Source organism: Hippocampus bargibanti, linkage group LG04, assembly GCF_051943395.1.
Source record: "Hippocampus bargibanti isolate YZ-2025 linkage group LG04, ASM5194339v1, whole genome shotgun sequence".
NCBI classification, from domain to species: Eukaryota; Metazoa; Chordata; class Actinopteri; order Syngnathiformes; family Syngnathidae; genus Hippocampus; species Hippocampus bargibanti.
Window position 1 is genome coordinate 16,128,553 of NC_142737.1, and position 20,596 is coordinate 16,149,148.

At 41.8% G+C, this 20,596-nt stretch overlaps 2 protein-coding genes across 12 annotated transcripts in view; one reads left to right on the forward strand and one right to left on the reverse strand.

Annotated features, from left to right (window-relative positions):
- Positions 1-8,587, forward strand: tchp (trichoplein, keratin filament binding). 2 transcript variants are annotated; one of them, XM_088994351.1, is made up of 13 exons: positions 1-144; positions 416-610; positions 2,149-2,344; positions 2,424-2,480; positions 2,592-2,660; positions 2,779-2,949; positions 3,030-3,142; positions 3,212-3,278; positions 5,415-5,587; positions 7,471-7,552; positions 7,669-7,833; positions 7,956-8,087; positions 8,178-8,587. In XM_088994351.1, exons 2-13 carry the CDS (start codon positions 420-422, stop codon positions 8,208-8,210), a joined length of 1,449 nt encoding a protein of 482 aa, XP_088850477.1. In that variant the 5' UTR covers positions 1-144; positions 416-419; the 3' UTR covers positions 8,211-8,587. The 2 variants fall into 2 exon arrangements, with proteins under 2 accessions (XP_088850477.1, XP_088850478.1); XM_088994352.1 differs by lacking the exon at positions 1-144 and adding an exon at positions 159-222.
- git2a (G protein-coupled receptor kinase interacting ArfGAP 2a) overlaps positions 5,566-20,596 on the reverse strand; it is a 24,737-nt gene continuing 9,706 nt past the window's right edge. For 2 of the 10 annotated variants that reach the window (XM_088994342.1, XM_088994340.1), the window contains exons 11-21: positions 20,284-20,381; positions 20,081-20,192; positions 19,329-19,495; positions 19,104-19,253; positions 17,790-18,038; positions 16,557-16,646; positions 13,380-13,462; positions 13,111-13,302; positions 12,840-12,971; positions 11,839-11,902; positions 8,732-11,698 (exon numbers count right to left, since the gene is read on the reverse strand). In XM_088994342.1, coding sequence (XP_088850468.1) covers positions 11,486-11,698; positions 11,839-11,902; positions 12,840-12,971; positions 13,111-13,302; positions 13,380-13,462; positions 16,557-16,646; positions 17,790-18,038; positions 19,104-19,253; positions 19,329-19,495; positions 20,081-20,192; positions 20,284-20,381 — 1,550 coding nt within the window. In that variant the 3' untranslated portion in view covers positions 8,732-11,485. Of the gene's footprint in view, positions 5,700-8,731; positions 11,699-11,838; positions 11,903-12,839; positions 12,972-13,110; positions 13,303-13,379; positions 13,463-16,556; positions 16,647-17,789; positions 18,039-19,103; positions 19,254-19,328; positions 19,496-20,080; positions 20,193-20,283; positions 20,382-20,596 lie in introns of those variants that run through there. The other 8 variants (XM_088994341.1, XM_088994343.1, XM_088994346.1 and 5 more) reach the window with 8 other exon arrangements.

Below are 20,596 nucleotides of genomic sequence, written 5' to 3' on the forward strand. Positions count from 1 at the left end.
ACGTTTGTTCTTTTTTCAATTTAACACATTTCTGATTCCTAAACCCGATTAGACGATTGTTGATTTACACTTATTTGGTAGCTCCGACTATCCGTACCAGCCTAGGAGACAGTAACCAGGAACTGAAACTCCGATCTAACGGCGGTAAGCACAGAATACTGGTATAATGCCCGTTTTGAATGTCCTTACGTTTTAATGCCGAACTCTGCTGAAAGTGAAATCGTACGAAAATATATATAACCTGACTTTTTTACACACAAATGTTTGGGAAAATATTTAGTCAGTATATTTTGTTATGTGGTGTGCTAACGGTTGTCTGTTGGATGCGTTTGCAAGTAGAACAGAAGCTACGTCACATACATGGAGTATGGAAAGGGTTTGCCTAATTGTCGTTAAGACAGTGTGTCTTTTGCAGAGTCATGGCTTTGCCGACCCTGTCCACATATATGCCCTATCGGCAAAGGGCGCTTGGCATGCAGCTGGCCTGGAAGAGGGAGCAACAATGTCGGAGGCGGGATCAGTTGGCCCTAAATGCCAAGTATTTTAGGGACCAGAGTGTCCGAACCCATTTTCACTCCGAGTGGACCTCCCGGCACTCGTTTGAACAGAGGTAAACAACACACAACAACTGTCATTACTTGCATTTGCATCGTTTGAAATGTTTATGCAGGAGTCATCCACTTCTCACAGAACCCAACCACCAATTTAAAACTGTTCGCTTGTGTCTCTCATGTATTTGGCATTATTATTATTATTATTATTATTATTATTATTATTATTATTATTATTATTATTTTTTGAAAAGGCATGTTTTTTTTGCCATAGTCGTTTTCAGGGCTGATCTATACAAAACTTGGTGTCAGCCTTCATACCGCCTCAGGTATTGATGATAATAATAGTGAGTCCAGTTTTTGTTAGCTTGAAGGTAGAGGGAAGATCGGGCCCAAAAAAATCCAACCCGCAGGTATCAAAGCCTGACCTGAGCCTGACCAATCAACTTGATTTGCAGACACGAGCCTGAAGAAAACCCAATATGTCACGTCATTTGTGAGGACAAGACTCTATAAATATTTCCATATTTTATAGTTTTGTGGAGGGCGGCCCGGTAGTCGAGTGGTTAGCACACTGGCTTCACAGTGCAGAGGTCGCCGGTTCGCGTCCCGGTCCGGCCTCCCTGTGTGGAGTTTGCATGTTCTCCACGGACCCGTGTGGGTTTTCTCCGGGTCCTCCGGTTTCCTCCCACACTCCAAAAACATGCATGGCAGGCAGATTGACCACTCCAAATTGTCCCTAGGTGTGAGAGTGACTGTTGTACGTCTTTGTGTGCCCTGCGATTGGCTGGCAACCAATTCAGGGTGTCCCCCGCCTCGTGCCCGAAGACAGCTGAGATAGGCTCCAGCAACCCCCGCGACCCTAATGAGGAATAAGTGGTACGGAAAATGATATGAGATATTTTTGTGGAGGTTACATTAGCCAACTATTTTCTATCATCGACGGAGTACTTTAAGAGTTTGAACGAAAATTTAAGGTCGTTCATCATTTAGATGGCCAGATGTGCCATAAACCACAGCACCATAAGAAGCGCAGCATTTTAAGAGAGTCAAGAACACAAAAATATAATAAATCTACATAAATACATTAGAAAAATAAACAAAGAATTGCATTCTTTTTATAACAAGTTTTCCTTTGTTTAGTATCCACACATTGTTTTAGTATACATTTTTACAAACATAAAAAAAGTCAGCGAGAGAGAAGCCCCGCCCAGCCCGTAGGCGCAATTGCACTTAAATCCAACACTTCCAGCAAGTAAGCGGAGAATTTCCAAAATACATTGACATGATTGAGAAAAAAGATTTGGGAGGAGCAAAGATACCGATTGATTAACTATTAAATCAGGGGTTTGTCACTGGTGTTTTTTTCGAGGTATTCCTGCTTCCTCCCAACATCGCAAAAACATGTACGTTAGGGAAAAAAAATGTTGACATGATTATCAAGATGATATGTACACTGCGATTGGCGAGCGATGGTCCGGGGTGTGTTTGTCAGCTTTTGGCTTAGGTTAGTTGGACTATTTCAAAACAGTGCATCATATCCACGTTTTGCAGGCATGAAAGTCTGAGGCAAAAATGTATGTCTGTGCTTTGTCAGCATGGCCGCATATTGTAAACAGAAGATGGAGGATGACAAAACAAACAGTCTGGAACACCGCAGGATGCGACTCAAGCAGATGCTTGAAGAGGAGCAAAAGCAACTGGATGCAGAGCTTGATCTTGTGGTACCTCATCAAGGTGTCATGGTGAAAAAAGCAGATGCGCAGCCTTTAAGAGATGAGAGGAGAATGAAGGTAGATAAAGTTAATTGTTAGAAGCATATTTCTTTTCTGCCTATGTTTGATGCTTATTATAATTATTTTGTACCCTTAGCTAGCACAGAAACTACTCAAGGAGCACCGTAAAAGAAGCAATCTTGAATTGGAACAGGTAGCCGACAAGGATTTTGCCTATGGCTATAATAAAGAATGGTGTCTTTCTTTGGTAAATGATAAACTCAATTAACCCTGAAGTTCTCCTCCACTTTTAATTTGTTCATAGGCTGAGACGTCCTCACTGCAACATCAGATTATCAACCCCTTCCAACTACCAATATCTGAAAAGAAGCAGGTAGAAATCCAGTAAAACTTGTCTTTACATTATTTTTATTGTCATTAGTGAGCTCGGTTTCTCCTCTACATGCTCCTAATATTATTTGATTGATTGATTTATTTTATCAAACGTGCAGCAAGAAGTGGAGGCGCAAGAAATGTGCCGCTTCCAAAACGAATGCGAGAGGACCCGAAGAGAAGACCTTGAGAAGATCAAACGGGCCGACCAAAATGCTAAAAGTGAAGAGCGTGAGGAAACACAGAAACTTCAGCAAAAAATGGAACAACTGAGATCGATGGAAGAAGAGGTACTGTAAAATTAACAAAAGTAGATAGAAGGGAAAAAATGGTACAATTGAAGTTGAAATCATGTCTTTTCTTGGCCAAGGCAACTTGTTTAAAGAAGGAAGAAGAAGGTTTTCAGGTCAAGTTGTGGGAGTTGGACAAGATGGAGGTCGAGAGGAGAAAATTTGAGGAAAGGCGCAAGAAGGCTGAAATGCAGTAAGGAAATGTTCTTTTGCTACATTGACATTCAGGCTAGTGGCAGATTTTGAATATTTCTTCAATTAGGCATTTCCTGGTCCGACAATATCGAGCTCAGCTTAAGAGGCGAGCCCAGCAGGTGCAGGAAGAGCTGGTGAGTCTTGAAATTGTCACTTAAAGGTCAACCGATGCCTCCGGACAAGTTGTGTCCATAATTTGTAAAATGGCTTCAAATGACTTCTACTGAGCGTATTTTAATAAGATTCCACCGCATATGGCTATATTTTACGTTTTAAGACTCGCGCTGAATATTCAGGAAGTCTTGTTTTTGAGTTTGTCACGAGTCCTGACGTCACGTCACGGAAGGAACGCCCCTGACCGACAAAGGACGCACTGTAGCAGTCCTTTCATCACGTCAATGCATTTTGCTGTACTTGTTTGGTCTGAAAACTTCGTGTTGATCCGTGTTGATGGCGAAATTAGAATGAAAACACATAAATAACGCGATGCTGAATCCTTGTGTGTTGTGACAACATTTTTGAGCCCATTTCCACGGAGCTTTGTCGCCATCTTCTGCCTTTTTTGGGTGCGACACCCCCCCCCCCATGCCTCAAATGACACGGAATAAATTCTTTAATCAATTACAAACATGTATGCTTTCCTCTTCAGAACTATTTGAATCATATTCATAACTGGATGAGTAACAAGAAAGCATCTTCTCCGACCGAATCTGAATCCATTGTTTTGATTCTCGAGCAAGGCAAGACATCTTGGCGTGACACGACGGAACAAGGGGGCGGGACTTTCTGAAACTGGCCACTTCCGGGTTCAATTAGAAGTAGACACTTTGAGTCATTTTTATTGGTGTTTTGCATTTGACAAAAAATATCATTCTGAATGTTTTGGGTATTTTAGATGCTATAAAACGTTTTTTCTGATGTCAGTTAGGAAACAAAAAAAGTGGTGTCAGTTGTCCTTTAAAGGACAACCGACACCTACGGACAAGTTGTGTCCATAATTTGTAAAATCACTTCAAATGACATCTACTGAGCGTATTTTACAAAGATTCCACCGTATATAGCTATATTTTACATTTTAAGACTCGCGCTGAATATTCAGGAAGTCAGGTTTTCGAGTTGATGCCGATGCCTGACGTGACGTCATGTCTGGAACACCCCTGACCAAGAAAGTGACACACAATACATTTTGGGTACTTTGTTTGGTCTGAAAACTTCTTGTTGATGGCGAAATTAGAAGGAAAACACTGAAATAATGTGATGGTGAATCGATGTGTATTGCACCAAGACTACTATTTGATACTAGCTAACACACATTCGCAGGAGACAAATCAGCCCAGTTCCAACGGAGCTTGGGCGCCATCTTGTGCATTTTCTGGGACACTACATTGCAGTCCAGACGCCTCAAAATGACACGGATGGACTTCTTTAATCGATTGCAAACATGTATGCTTTCCTCTTCAGAACTATTTGAATCATATTTATAACTGGATGAGTAACAAGAAAGCATCTTCTAGATTCTAGAGCAAGGCAAGACGTCCTGGTGTGACATCACGAACAAGGGGGCGGGACCTTCTGAAACTGAAACTTTCTGAGGTCATTTTGAAGTAGTTTTGGGACACTGTCATTTTTATTGGTGTTTTTCATTTGACTCAATATCACCCTGCGTGTTTTGAGTATTTTAAATGCCATAAAACGTTTTTCTGATGTCAGTTAGGAAACAAAAAAATGGCGTCGTTGTCCTTTAAGAAGAAATATTTCTCAGACCTTATTCAACATCCTAATTTGCACATAAATGTTTTTTGGGGAATTTTATTGTGTACTGATCCCAATGAGAAAGGACAAAGATCAAGATGGTGCAATGAGAGTGGCTGCCTTTACAGCAGCTCCTGTAGTTTGTTTTTCTACTTCTTCTTTTCCTTTCTTTCCTCTTCCTTTCATAACTTTGCTGCTGTGAAATGTTAATAACTCCACTGTGAGACTAATAAAGGCTAATCTAATCTAATAAAGATTCTCTGCTACAGATGCTAATCAGACTATAGCATCGCACTGGTTGTCAATTTTTTTCGTTGTTGAATAGTAGATGTTTTATTCATGCATTGGGGAACATAGGACGCATGTTATACAGAAATAGCATTTTTGTCATACTTGAAGATCTGGTTTGGACCACTGTGCACAACACCGGTGAAAGCTGCAATGGTCATGCAAACAAGAAAGGTTTATCTGATGTATGACTTGAAAAGTGTCTGTGTGTCTGTCTTTGTACCCTCCAGGAGTCTGACCATAAAATCCTGGCAGCTTTTCTTAAAGGAGAGCCAGAGAAGGTTAGCAAGGGCGGGCCACGAAGAGAAAGGGTCTTCGCTGATGCCGCCTGGATGAATCGTGTGATTGAAGAGCAGCTTGAGCTTGAGAGAGAGCGTGAGGCCGAGGTGGACTTCCTCCACAGGTGAGCAACAGATTTCACTGTGGAGTTTGTGTTTGGAAATTACTCTTCACTATTTAGTCACCAGTTGCTGCCCATTTGTAGTGCTTATTTGAGTGCGTAGTGACGTCATTGTCTGCAACAATGCAACGAAAGCAGTGAGCAACAATTATCTTTAGAAACATCAAATACATGCCATGATGTATTTTGCTGACAGAGGAAAAAAGGGATTTTCTGTTCCTGGGGTACCGTATTTTCCGGTGCATAAGGTGCACCGGAGTATAAGGCACACCCCCCCAATGAATTTTGTATTTTCAAACTTATTCCATAGATAAGGCGCACCTGACTATAAGGCACACCTTCAATAAACACACACCAAATATCATATATAAATATATGAAAGTTCTCCAAATATAAGGCACACCACATTATAAGGTGCTACAGTCGAGGCTGGGGTTGCGCACGACTTCATCTACAGGGGGAAATGGAGTCAGTGGCTGCCGACGGTGATTGCAAGACCTGTTGTGGCTCAATATTTCACATAAGGTAGACCTGTGTATAAGGCGCAGGGTCACCTTTTGAAGAAAAGGAAGTATTTTGGGTGCGCCTTATACACCGTAAAATACAGTACTTATTGTACAGTAAGTATTGGTTCATTGGTCTTGGCCATTATCAATAGCAGTCTGTTTCAACATGTACTGTCAAGATGTACTGTCAAATTTTAGTGGTGATACCAGGGCTAATGGGGCAATTAGAGCCAGGCGTAGAACATGAGAGGTAATCAGACAGAACAAAAGTAGTAATTACATTAGTTTCAGGAAGTAGTCCACTACTTCCCCCCAACCTTAGAACAGGGACCTATCAGCAGAGGCCTGGCACCTGGCACATATAAGGCGCATCTTTTGAAGAAAATCACGACTTTTGGGTGCGCCTTATACGCCGGAATTTACGGTATTTAATTTTTCGGCTAGAGACAAATTAATGTCATGTTGCCTTTTTTTAGTTGATCAACAAAGATGTACAACATGATTTGTATGCATAGGTTTTTGAAATGAACATCTTAAAGTGATGTAATGTCACGACGTATTTCATCAATACTTAACCTGGATATCCACCAGCTGGTGTTGAATGGGCATATTTACTGTGTGTGTTTTTAACTCATTCACTGCCAGATAATGTGCAAAAATGTGTCCACTCCAGTGCCAGGGTTTTTGTCATTGTCACTCAAATTCCAGGACCCACACAATATTGAGTTTTAGAACTACATAAACATTCAATACTGCGTAAGAAACCCCAGAGTCTCTTCTTTCGGAAAATAAGAGATAATTCCTAAATTATATGGGTCTGGAGTTATACGAGTTTGAAATGATACACACACACACACACACACACACACACACACACACACACACACACACACACACACATATATATATATATATATATATATATCGGTTTATATAGAACAAGTGCTAATATGGAAAAAAGGGAAACACTGCCCCTTGTGAAAGGGAAAAATACATTGCCAGAGTTCTTGCCAGCGCTTTATCAGCACCCCAGCAAGCAAAACCAAAACCCGAACAAATTCGAGAATGGCAGTGATTGAGTTAATATGAATTGAATTAATATGAAAAAAAAAATACTTCAAAGAGCAATGCTAAGCATTCACCGTGGATTTTCTACAAGGTAAAAAGCACACCTAATTACAAATATTAGGACGCTAAATCGCAAATTTAACCATTGTGTGACTATTGAAATCTTTCTGATTCTGATAAAAAAATATATTGGTTTGCCAAAATGTGGGAATGTGGTTGTTTGCTGTATGGTAATTAGGTAGTGGGGAATAAGTGAGTGATTCCAAACGTATCTGCCTTTGCTTGCACATTTTAACGTGCTTTTCAATCCAGGGATGAAGCGCAGCGCCTTTGGGAGAAACGAGAAGCAACATGGGAACGAGAGAGGAAAGCCAGAGAACTACTCATGCATGAGGTGCGTTTGGTTCTTACCAAGAAAATTTGATGTCACAATATCGTAGAGCCATTTCAAAATATTACACGAGTCACAAAAGGCTCAATGGTCACATTCTTGTGTTTGCCTTGTAAAAGGTGCTCGTGGGAAGACGGCAGCAGCTGGAGCTGAAAATGCGGAAGAATCGCGAGGCGCAATTAGAGTCCCTGAGGAGGCGAGAAGAACTTCTACAGGAGCTTGAACTGGCGAAAGAGCGCAGACGCCAAGAGAGGGAAGAAGAGCAGCGCCGTCAAAAAGAGCAGGTGCAAGAGATAGGCGCTCGGGTTTTGGATCCCATTAGAATAGTTAGAACTGATCAGGCCATTGAACCAAGAGAACGCCTTTACATTATTTGCCGATGTAACGTGGTTGTGGCATCCTACAGGAAGAGCAGCAGCTCCAAGAACAATGGAAGGAGCAATGCAGGATGGAAGAGCTTCAGGAGCAGATGAATGCTCAGCTCATCCATGAGGAGGCGATAAAGCAGAGGATAATCAATAACGCATTCCAGCCAAGGGTAAGATCAACAGTGAGTGAACATTCTCAGATGGAAGCTTTCAACTCTTAAATACAAAGACTAATTCAACTTTCGTTTTCTCTGTTTCAGATATTCAGTAAGCCCCGAGTAGTGTGGACATGAGCAACATCAAAACATTATTTATTCTATTTTTATTGCCTGATGAAAATCTTTGTCACATCAGCGTGTTCAAGAGTATATTTTGTACTTTAAACATGTAGAATTCCATCCATCCATTTTTCAGACTGCTTATTCCTCATTAGTGTCGCGGGGGATGCTGGAGCCTATCCCAGCCGTCCTCAGGCACTAGGCGGGGGACACCCTGAACTGGTTGCCAGCCAATTGCTGGGCACACAGAGACAAACAACCATCCGCACTCACACTCACACCTAGTGACAATTTTGGGTGTTCAATCAGCCTCCCGTGCACATTTTTGGGAATGTGGGAGGAAACCGGAGGAGCCAGAGGAAACCCACGCGGGCCCGGGGAGAACATGCAGACTCCACACAGGAAGGCCAGAGCGGGATTCGAACTCACGACCTCTGCACTGTGAAGTCAGCGGGCTAACCATGTGTAGAATAAATTTTAATTAATACATTCTTCCATTAATTCAATGTAATCTATGAAACAAACACATTTGGATGTGCATTTTAAATAAATTACGTTTATTTAAAAAAAATCAGTACAGTACAGTAATTCCCTGCACTCACTCCATTCGGTAACATGAACTTGTGCTAAACAATCAGGAAACATGACATATACAGCTCAATCTGATGAGGTTACACAACACAGATCAGAGAACAACACACATGGATTCCAACATTGGAATGGCACACAGACTGCATCATAGTGCCAAGAATTTTTTTTTCTTCTTATCTCGTCACCTGGTGGACCACATGAGCGTCGAATGTATTCCCAGATTTGTCGAATGCGGCAGATGCACGGATAACTGGCGACACAGAAGGCTAAATCGGGGACAGGTTTTCCACTCCACAACATTTTGCACTGCAAAGCTACACAACTATGTGTAAATTACAACTGAACGAAAGCAACAAAAACATGATCCCAACGTTTGCGCAATCAAGGGCAGATTGTTCCTTTTGCGCTTATTTATTTTTATTTGTTTATAAGTCTGGTGCACACTTTTTGGGTGTGCATATTTTCCCATCCACACTTCTTACACACCTCCGACGTGTTTCTTGAAAATGTTTGCGCAACCACCAGAGGCACAATTTGGTGAATTATGAGGGTCACTGTAATTTACGTGTTGTGAAATTGGAAAATTGTGTCATAGATCCGCAATTTATACTAATCATCGCAGGGATGGCACTACACGGTGGTTCATCAGTAATCTAGGTCGTGCAGTTATGCTCATACAGCATTTAATTTGATAGTCTAGAACACTGGTATCAAAGTTGAGGCCCGGGGGGAAAATCTGGTGCGCTACATCATTTTATTCGGCCCGCGAAAGCAAATCAAGCACATCAAGTGCCATGATGGTTGCTAAAGCGTGAAGCAAAATTTCAAATTGTCCCGTGTAAACTACACTACAATTATAGTCATTTTTTATTTCAAATTTTAAAACTAGTTATTAATTTAAAAGATTATTTTCTTACAGTGTATTTTAGTTATTAATTAATTTGTTGTGCATTCTAATGTAATATGTGGGGGGATTAAACATTCTACTGGCTTCCCTAAATTCATGACGGCTCCCGAGAGGAAACCGTACAATGTGGCCCGTGGCAAAAAAAAAAATTGGACACCCTATTTCTAAAATATATCACTTATTTTCTCAGCAGCCCTATTTATCGGCCAATGGGAGAATCCAGGCAGCAGACCTAAAAGGTGTGCAGTAAATCTGACACAAGTCGAAAATATGCATTTGTGTATGCAAATATTCTTAACTCATTCACTGCCATTCACGAATTTATTCGGGAATTGAAAAGATGACGTAGAGCGCCATTCCCGAATTTGTTGAGGTTTTGTTTTTTCATGCTTAGGTGCCAATAAAGCCCTGGCCATGACCTCTGGCGATGTTTTTTCTTTTCCACCAAGGGCAGCATTTTCATTGTTTCCATGTTAGTGCTTTGTTCCAGCTTCAACTGTTGTTTAAGCACTCATTCTCATCTCATCTCATTTTCCGTACCGCTTATTCCTCATTAGGGTCGCGGGGGGTGCTGGAGCCTATCTCAGCTGTCTTCGGGCATGAGGCGGGGGACACCCTGAATTGGTTACCAGCCAATCGCAGGGCACACAAAGACGTACAACAGTCACTCTCACACTCACACCTAGGGACAATTTGGAGTGGTCAATCTGCCTGCCATGCATGTTTTTGGAGTGTGGGAGGAAACCGGAGGACCCGGAGAAAACCCACGTGGGTCCGGGGAGAACATGCAAACTCCACACAGGGAGGCCGGACCGGGACGCGAACCGGCGACCTCTGCACTGTGAAGCCGGTGTGCTAACCACTCGACTACCGGGCCGCACTATATAAGCCAATACGTATTGTATTTTGTACAGCCGCCCCCATTTAAAGGACAACCGACGTCTCCAGACAAGTTGTGTCCATAATTTGTGAAATGTCTTCAAATGACTTCTACTGAGCGTATTTTACAAAGATTCCACCATCATATTCATCACTGGATGTGTAACTAGAAAGCATATTCTCTGAATCTGGAGCCATTGTTTTGATTCACTACCAATGCAAGACGGCTTGGCGTGACGTCACAAACTGGGAGCGGCACTTTCTGAAAATGCCCAATTCGCAGCTCAATTTTTTGCAGATTTTGTACACTTTAAGTCATTTTTATTGGTGTTTTGCAATTGACTAAAAATATCATACTGCGTGTTTTGGGTATTTTAGATGCTATAAAACGTTTTTCTGAAGAAAAAAAAATGACGTCGGTTGTCCTTTAAAGCTATGATAACTTCAGACTTATGAATTAACTCTTTTTTTCTGATGAAAGAAAAGAGTAAGGTTTCTTACGCTGCATTGATTGTTCATGTAGTCCTAAAACTCAATATTCTGTGGGTCCTGGAATTCGAGTGACAATGACAAAAACCCTGGTACTGGAGTGGTCACATTTGTGCACATTGTCTGGCGGTGAATGAGTTAATAAAGGACAATTTACAGTATAATGCGGTCTTGGGTGGATTTCCGAGTACTGTGCTTCATCCTGTTGTCTCAAGAGGACTTAAAGAGTTATTTCAACCGTAAGTTAAATTGTGCTGATCCAGCTACAGTATTTGTAAAGCTTAGAGATGGTAAACAGTCCCATATGTACCAAATTGATAAAAAAAAAGAATTTAAATAAATGAAAGAAGGCATGCATATACCACAAAGATGAAAACAAAAGCAGAGGTAAGAAATTATAAAGCAAAGGTTGGTGGCACCCCTGTCAGTTGATGTTCTCCTTAGTGGTGATGGTGACAAGCTGCTTGGCCGCCTTGGCAATATCATAAGCACATTGGATGACCTGCTGGGTGACGAGCTGCATGTCCGGTCCGGGGCAGCCTTCCGGTGGCACTGCCTTTCTGCATTCGCTCTGAAGCCTGCACGCACTGGACGTCAACAAGCGCAGAGAGCTTCTCACAGTTTCGGAGCGCGGCCTCTATGGAGGCAAGTGAAAACGTGCACCAAGGTGGCACATGTCATTGTTTTCTCGTTTTTTTCATTTCTATCGTGAAAGCATCATGCATTCTCATTCTTGAAGGAAAGTGAGTTTGTCCTCAGATTGAACAGTTTTCTTACCTTTGGAAACAGTGCAGCCATTTCTGTCACAGCCACATGTATTCTTTCTGAGCAGGGTATGAAGCTGCGGGAGATCAAAATGCTCAATTATACAAAAGCCTCAAGTGACAGCATGAAATCCATGCTCAACAGCTCTGACAACACGGCGCAGATTTTAGAATTACATAAAAGCCCGTTTCCAACATATTCCCCTTCAAAACAAAATTGATAACATTTGTCATTTGTGAGTTTCATTGCAATCTGAGCTGTGCATCTCAACAAATTGCTATATCGGGGAAAATGTGTTTTCATTGTTCAAAAAGTAAAGCACATATATTCTAGAGCACAAATGTCAAAGGCAGGGCCCGGGGGCCAAATCTGGCCCACCACATCATTTTATTCGGCCTGCAAAAGCAAATCAAGCATGTCAAATAGGTTTTCCATGCAAAAGTTTTCGGCTAATAGCTCAGTCTCCAAGGATTTTTTTCACCTTTGGAACCAGAGCAGAATGGTTCAAATCCCACAGCAGATGGACACAAATTGTTGCCAGTTGGTAGCAGGACGCCCAACTGCAAGCTTGGATACTATCAAGGTGACTTTTTATTCTGCTTCGGAAAAATGCAAAGTATCAGATCCAAATTGAACTCCATTTAACGTGACGTTTGAGGATTGTCTGAAATTTGTTGGGTTGTCTCTGTACGAGATTAAAATTTGTTGAACTGAAAGCTTTGTGTGTGATAAATATGCAAATAACGCAGCAATCGGGAAGGAGGAGAAATTCGTGTTCACAGCACTCTAAGCGGAAGACAGACGTTATGTTAGAGATAATCAGATCAAGCAAAAAACAGCCCAAAAAAAACAAACAAACTCAAACCGATGAAAAGTGAACGTGAATAACGTCAAATCTTTTGAGTGGCAGATGGTAGGAATTATTGTTCATTAGTGGATGAGAGAGGGGAGAAAGAGCGGATGCAGAGGAAGATCAAACTGTGCCTGGGAGGCAGGGACAGAGGCCAGAGTACCAGGATGAGAGTTCGGGGGATCGCAGGCTGAGCGGATGAAGAGGGGCGGGGGGCTTCTCAGCCCAAGTCATCAATGTGCTGAAACATCCCAAACTGTGCCTGAGGCGGCGCACGCCTTCGCGCTCACACGGTCTGCTCACGGGCACGAGGCCCGAGGACGGCGAGTGCGAGGAGAGGAGTGAAGAAGTCAACAAACGGAACGCGACAAATGCAAGAGGTTTGAAATAAAGTTGAGTGGAAACTTATGAAAAATATGTCAGATCTTTCGGACCTCTCGTGTTTGTTATCCTGAGCCGCTCGCAGGAGTTCTTGAATATTCTTGGTGATCTGCTCGGTTTTGCGGATGACGTCTTCTGTGCTGGGAAGCGTCGGGTCCGATTCCACCTCTGCGTCATCCAGCTCGGGGATGGAACTGCCCTCCACAAGCCGCCCGCTGTTCCTTAGCCTCCCTCTCCTGCACATCCTGAGGCAGGAAAACACATTTGCAGTCAATATCTTATTAACAGAGGCAAAACTATTTGACCATCTCACAGTTCTTACCCGGAATCATCCGGCTCAGAGTCGATGAATGCATTGTCATAGTCGCTTTCGGGCATGCTGCTTTGCTTCTCTAACTTGGAGGCCTACAGAGGAAGCGATTGATGGCGCGCGTCATTGAGAATATTAACCAGAAACCTCTGTGGTGAAAACGCACGGTGACTGATTCGACATACTCACCCCACTAAGAAAAAAAAAAAGATTATTGTTTACAGTTGTTATTGTGCTCAAATCACAACAGTCACAAAATCAAGGAAAGGTAGAGCAGAAACAAGCTAATTGCTAGCGAATAAGGCTCAGAAGGAAGAGTGCACAATCTTAAATCCATTTTCCTGATTATCGTTAGTAGTTAGATTGTTTAGTCTGCGTGAAGTAATTACAATCGGTGACACAAATGGAAAACCATTATTTGGAAGGGGAGGAGGTGGCAATACGAGGTTTGCACTTTGCCACAAGACTGAAATCCTCATCATAGAGACAGCATTGTTTACATGAGATGAGATACTGTTAAACTTTTTTTTCTAGCCATGTAAGCTCACGACCAGGATGACAAAGTCCAGATGGCTTGATAAAACATGTACCCTTCCATGGACAATGATACATGGAAGGGTTAAAGGACAACCGACACCACTTTTTTGTTTCCTGACATCAGAAAAACATTTTATAGCATCTAAAATACCCGAAACACGCAGGATGATATTTTTAGTCAAATGCAAAACACCAATAAAAATGACTTAAAGTGTCCAAAAACTACTTCAAATTGAAACCGGAAGTGGCCAGTTTCAGAAGGTCCCGCCCCCTTGTTTGTGAAGTCACGCCAAGACGTCTTGCCTTGCTTGAGAATCAAAAAAATGGCTTCCGATTCGGAGAAGATGCTTTCTTGTTACTCATCCAGTTGTGAATATGATTCAAATAGTTCTGAAGAGGAAAGCATACATGTTTGCAATTGATTAAAGAAGTTAGTCCGTGTCATTTTGAAGCATCAGGGGAGGGAATGTCGGACCCAAAAAAGGCAGAAGATGGCGCTAAAGCTCCGTTGGAAATGGGCTGATTTGTCTGCTGGGAATTTGTGTCAGCGAATATCAAATAGTTGTCTTGGTGCAACACACAACGATTCACCATCGCGTTATTTATGTGTTTTCCTTCTAATTTCGCCATCAACAAATTTTCAGACCAAACAAAGTACCGCAAAATGCATTGTGTGTCACTTTCTCGGTCAGGGGCGTTCCAGACGTGACGTCACGATAGGCATCGTCACCAACTCAACTCTGTCTTGGCGTTACAACACGAACAAGGGGGCGGGACCCTCTGAAACTGAAACTTTCTGAGGTCATTTTGAAGTTATTTTTATTGGTGTTTTTCACTTGACTAAAAATATCAGCCTGCATGTTTTGGGTATTTTAGATGCTATTAAACGTTTTTCTGATGTCAGTTAGGAAACAAAAAATGGTGTCGGTTGTCCTTTAAAACACAAACAGGAAAATGAGCACAGACGATGAAACCATAGAGACACAATTTCCCCCCGTCTTGGTAGTATGAATACATACGCATGACAAAACGCTGACTCTGGATCACGCCTGTGGTATGAAATGACACCAGATGGGGTTAGACGCAAGGCACAAACTCCTGGATCATCACTTGCACACCAGATTCTGACTGAATATGATGGTTTACTGCGCAAAGTGGTTTTTGCATTGTTGGAGACAGCAGGGCCGTGACAAAAATAGTTACTGGTGTTCATCACTCATCGTATAACAAAGTGGTGATTTTATATTTTTCAGTCTTCATGGATTTGGTCAAATATTGTCAAAACAAAAGACAACGAGTGTTATTTGGGGCCAAACGTCATTTAACCCATTCAGGAATGACAGCGCTTACGACAGTGGACCGACATTTAGTCTTCTTTCCAGCTCAACGGGTGCATTCATGAAAGGATTAAGATGCCATTTTTAAATCTACCGTATTTTCTGGTGTATAAGGCGCACCCCAAAGCCTTGATTTTCTTCAAAAGGTGACCCTGCGCCTTATACGTCAGTGCACCTAATATGTGAAGTCATACTGAGCCACAACAGTTGTCGCAACGAATGTCAGCAGCCACCGACTCCACCCCCCCCCCCCCCCCCTGTTAAAGAAGTAGTGCGTAACCCCAGCCTCTACTGTAGCACCTTATAAGGTAGTGTGCCTTATGTATGGAAAACTATTATGGATTTATATATTTGGCAAACCTTTCATTCATTAAAAGGTGTGCCTTATATATGGAATTTTTTTGAAAACACACCATTCATTGAGGGTGTGATTTATACTTAAACCTTATACACCAGCAAATACGGTAATTGACAATGCCAGAACAACAACCCAAGCAAGTTGTTTGCCTCAAAGTAATTTGGTGAGTTGTTTTTCTTACTTCTATCTTCAAATTGGAGGGCGATTGGAGTTTTGTAACCTTTTTTTTTCTGAAAGTAGTCAAAAAGATGATTTTCACACTCGTTTACAGTGCGCGGGTAATCCGTTGACAATTTCACGTACCATAACATTGTTTTCATTTGCCTTTTATACATGTTAGCACGTTGTTCCCCCTTCCGCTGTTGCTAAAGCGCTATATAAACCAATAAGTATGTATTGCATTGTATTTTGGACAGCCACTCTCATTTCAAGCTCATATAACTCCAGACCAATATCATTTAGGAATTTAGTCTTTTTTCTGATGAAAGAAGAGAGTCTAATTTTTTTACGCTGCATTAAATGTTTATGTAGTCCTAAAACTCAATATTCTGTGGGTCCTGCAATTCAAGAGACAATGACAAAAACCCTGGCACTGGCGTGCACACCTTTTTGCACATCGTCTGTTGCAGTGAAAGAGTTAAATGCAAAATTGGGTTACATTGTGTGTGTTCCCCGACAGGAATTTTGTGGCAAGCGAGTGAATGCCACATTTTCTAAAAGTTTGTCACATATTGTGACATATTTCCTGTATTCACAACTCCAAATAAACATATGACTTTTCTCCTTGGCCATTGTGAGTGATGCTGATGAAGGCAGGTATTTAATGAGATGCACATGCAAATTGGCATGCAGGGAGGAGCGATTGACAAAAGAGTGAGGCAGAAGGAACGTGATGAAAGCACCTATTTGACTGGCTGCGTCCCACAAGGGAAGCCCCCGCATGAGGAAGTACTTAACCTTTCGATTATTTTCATCCTTGGACCAGGACAGGATGGATGGAAATGAGAGGATGGATGAAGATGCGTTCATAAAAGGGCCTTTTTCCTTCTAAAGACGTGGTCCAAATCACATTTTGGGGAAACAAAGGATCTTGTTAAATGATAAAAACCAAAAAGCAGTTCATTATTTGTTATTCAGCACTCAAAACTTGATTTGAGGTGTAATTTAAAGAAACGTATTGCGGTAAATCGAATTAAAAAAATAACTCATTCACTGCCAGACGTGCAAAAATGTGCCAGTGCCATGGTTTTTGTCATTGTCACTTGAATTCCAGGACCCACAGAATATTGAGTTTTAGGACGACAGTACATAAACATTCAATGCCACGCAAGACACCTTAGACTCTCTTCTTTCATCAGAAAAAAAAAGAGTTAATTCCTAAATGATATGGGTCTGGAAGTATATGAGCTTGAAATGAGGGAGGCTGTCCAAAAGACAATGCAATACATATATATTGGTTTATATAGCGCTTTAACAACAGCTGAAGCTGGAACAAAGTGCTAACATGGAAAGAACGGAAATGCTCCCCCTTGTGGAAAAGAAAAAAAAACATTGCCAGAGGCCATAGCCAGCACTTTATCGGCACTCAAGCATGAAAAAAAACCCAACAACAACAACAAATTCACGAATGGCGCTCAATGTCATGTTTTCAATTCCAGAATAAATTTGTGAATAGCAGTGAATGAGTTAATGGAGAGAAAAAATATCCGCAGGTTTGAATGAATAATAAAAACACAGAGCTTTTCCGTATTACTGTGCACATGTTGCTTTAAAAGATTTGAAATCACTCCAAAAGCATGTTCATTTGAACCAAACGGGAAGAAAAGCTGATGGGTTTGTCATGCAGTACAAAAACACAATCTTTGTATGGTTGTTTTAATGCTTCATCAACATAAAAGACAGTACAAAACTGACAATTAAATGCAAGCAAGTACAAAATAATTTACTGTCTAATAAAAAAAAACAAAAACACAATAGACACACCAGCAAACAACACATGTATTTGGGATGTCGGTAATGGCCCTGTTGCCTTATAAGAATCAGACAAGATGAGGTGTGAGAGGATGCAATTGTGATTTGATTTTAGAGAAGCCCACAATGAAAAGAAAAAGAAATGGAAGACATGGAAGAAAGAAATGGGGCCAGTGAGGAGGAAAGAACGAAGGGATGCAGGGAACAGCTTCTACTTACATGAGGTGGGAAAGGATGCAGGGTGGGAATAGCCTCTTCTGGGTAAGGACTCTCCCCTTTAGGGAGAAAAGGCTTCAGGCCCGAGCCGGTCTCGTACATACTCATGGGCCGACTTGCCCGAGCTGATTGCCGGCGTTTCAGGGCCGAAGGAGCGGAGGGGTCGGGATAGTCTGACGTGCTGGGGATCTGATAGATATTGGCTGTGACGTGCCGCCTAAGAGAGGTGTTCTCACTTTGCAGAGATTGCAGCTGGAAGAGACGGTCAGCAAGACACTAAGAGGTGCTTGTCAGCAAAGCAAGGCGTCATTTGCTTCACGTCACAAGGAGGATTATCTTTTGTTTAAAGCTTTACGGTATGTGGAGAAAGCCAGTGATGAGCAAGCAAAGGAATGATTGCAAAAGTGGAATCAAGAGGCGCCGTCACAGATCAAGCGTTAACAGCAATGGAGTTTGAGGAAAAAGAGGTTCTTTCTTGGCGATGATGTTGACGTTTATACCGCAGCACAGCATTACATTTGTAACGGACTGAATATGGATTCATGTTGAAGATGGGGGGAGGGGGGATAAATTCATCTCATGAAATAAGGACCACAATACTATCATGTACATGATTGCCGGATCGAAATAGTCCTTGTAGAGATTCCGACAATACTGTGCTGTCAGAAGACTATACTAGATATTTACCAGACAAATGAGGATGACCTATATCACATTCATGGGAAAAAAAAATACCTTTCCTGTCCAAAGAGTAAAAAGTAATGAATTTCTTTTTACTGTGGAAAAATTAAGATAAAGGGCCCAAAAATCGATCATTTGAAAAAAATAAATAAATAAATGGAGCCATGCTGCTGAAATTACAAAAAAAAATGATACAATGACTATTTGCAATGAACCATTCAGAAAACAAAACGAAATGTTCAAAAACATGACGAAGAGCACATAATGTGATGAAGCAAGGCACACACGCATACAAATCACGTTAGTCATTAATCGCCTATGTAATGGATTAGAACAAGCAAACAAACATGCATTTTTGTAACATTTCTGTTAGTAAATTGACAACATTCGTGGAGACTTGTGTCAATTGTGAAATGAACTGGAGTGACTTCCTCCTCTTCGGATGACTACAAGTGAGCATGCTGGCCAACAAGAGAGGGAGGGTGGAGAGGAAGAGTGTCACAACAGCCTGATGACATGACAACAGGGGGGCAGCCTGTTGCCCCCCCCCCTCCCCCAGACACACGTATCCCCACCCTGACTCGGTCCTGGCCCTTGATGAGGTTAGTGATCTTATTGTTGGAGCCCAGCGGATACCTTTTTCTGCATCAGTCGCAGCTCATCGCTCAGGTTGCTGTTGGCTTTCAAGAGATGCTGAATTTTGGCCTCGGAGGCCGACAGAGCGTTTTTCACGTCAAGGTACTCCTGCATGGTGATCGGGCCATCAGAGAGGTCAGAGTCCAGGCTCTGTTGGGATCAGAATATGATTTCATTGTTGGGATAGTGCACAAGATTAGCTTATGCTGATGTTCATAGTTTCACCGTGAGACAGGAGAGATGCGTCACCTTGGTTCTATCTCCTTTACTTGAAGGAAGCTCTTGGTCAGTATCCTCATCGGATGCGACGCTATCGTAGTCGGGCTGATCAATATCCTGGCTGTCACTGCATGGCCTTCCAGACATGTTCTTCAAGATGAGTTCCACATTATCTGGAATTTAAAGACACAATTTGCAATGAGGTGTGCTAAAAGTTTTGTGTCAGACAAAAAAAAGCTCTGCTCATCCTTGCATCATGTTTGTTTTCAACATTTAGCATGTAGCAGACGTCCACATTCCACCATTGACGTCCCTGATGCACTGATGAAAAGGATGCTTTGATCATTTGACCAACTTCATTTCCCCCCCGTAGAAGTAGTGCGTAACACGAGCCTCGAATGTAGCACCTTATGTGTTTTTTTATTTTAATTCTGGACTAAAATATATTACATTTGGAAAACCATTTTCATTCATTGAAGGTGCGCCTTTTAAATGTACAGTAAAGTCTCGTTATATCGATATTCAAGGGAGTCCGAAAAAATATCGATATAACCGGGACTATCGATATATCCGACCCTGTTTGCATGTAATTTTCTCCGTGCGTGCATAGAAATAGTATCGATATAACCGGGACTATCGATATATCCGATATGGATATAACGAGACTTTACTGTATATGGAAAAGGTTTGAAAATACACTATTCATTGAGTGTGCGCCTTATACGCCGGTGCGCTTTATACACCGGAAAATACGATACCTTTGGAGCTAGCTGCTGAATTTCCTTGCTGTCGCCGCCTTGCATCACTTAGGATGTCAATAACAAGAGTTGCAAATTCGTGCGCGTTGAATCTAGCAAGTTTCTGGCGTCCCTGACAGACAAAAAAAAAAAAAAAAAACAATTCAGGGTTTTGCAGTCAGTATGGGAAGTAGGAAAGAAAATATTTTGGGTTGCTAACTTGCCTGGTTTCTTGTGGATGAATACTCTGGATTGACAGGAAGGAAAGGAACCACAGTTGTCTCTGTCACGAGGGCACTGTGATTCTGTGTAGCGAGCCACACTTCAAGAGAGCGTGACAAACCAAATCAATTCAGTGGTTTTTTTTCCATTATCAGTGTGAATAGAAACATAGTTCCGAGCAGAAGTCACCGCAGAAACCCCCCAACCCCTCATGATAAAATTGAGTATGACACAGTTATGAAGTGAGGCAAGATATTACACATAGTGGGTTTATTTCCCCCAACATGAGTGTCCTCGCTCATTTGTATGTACACC

Excerpts from the sequence above, each read along its gene's own strand:
- tchp (XM_088994351.1), top strand. The coding sequence starts at position 420 with ATGGCTTTGCCGACCCTGTCCACATATATGCCCTATCGGCAAAGGGCG. Across the intron at positions 3,143-3,211 it reads CGCAAGAAGGCTGAAATGCA|GCATTTCCTGGTCCGACAAT; the intron begins GTAAGGAAATGT and ends TTCTTCAATTAG. Across the intron at positions 3,279-5,414 it reads AGCAGGTGCAGGAAGAGCTG|GAGTCTGACCATAAAATCCT; the intron begins GTGAGTCTTGAA and ends TGTACCCTCCAG.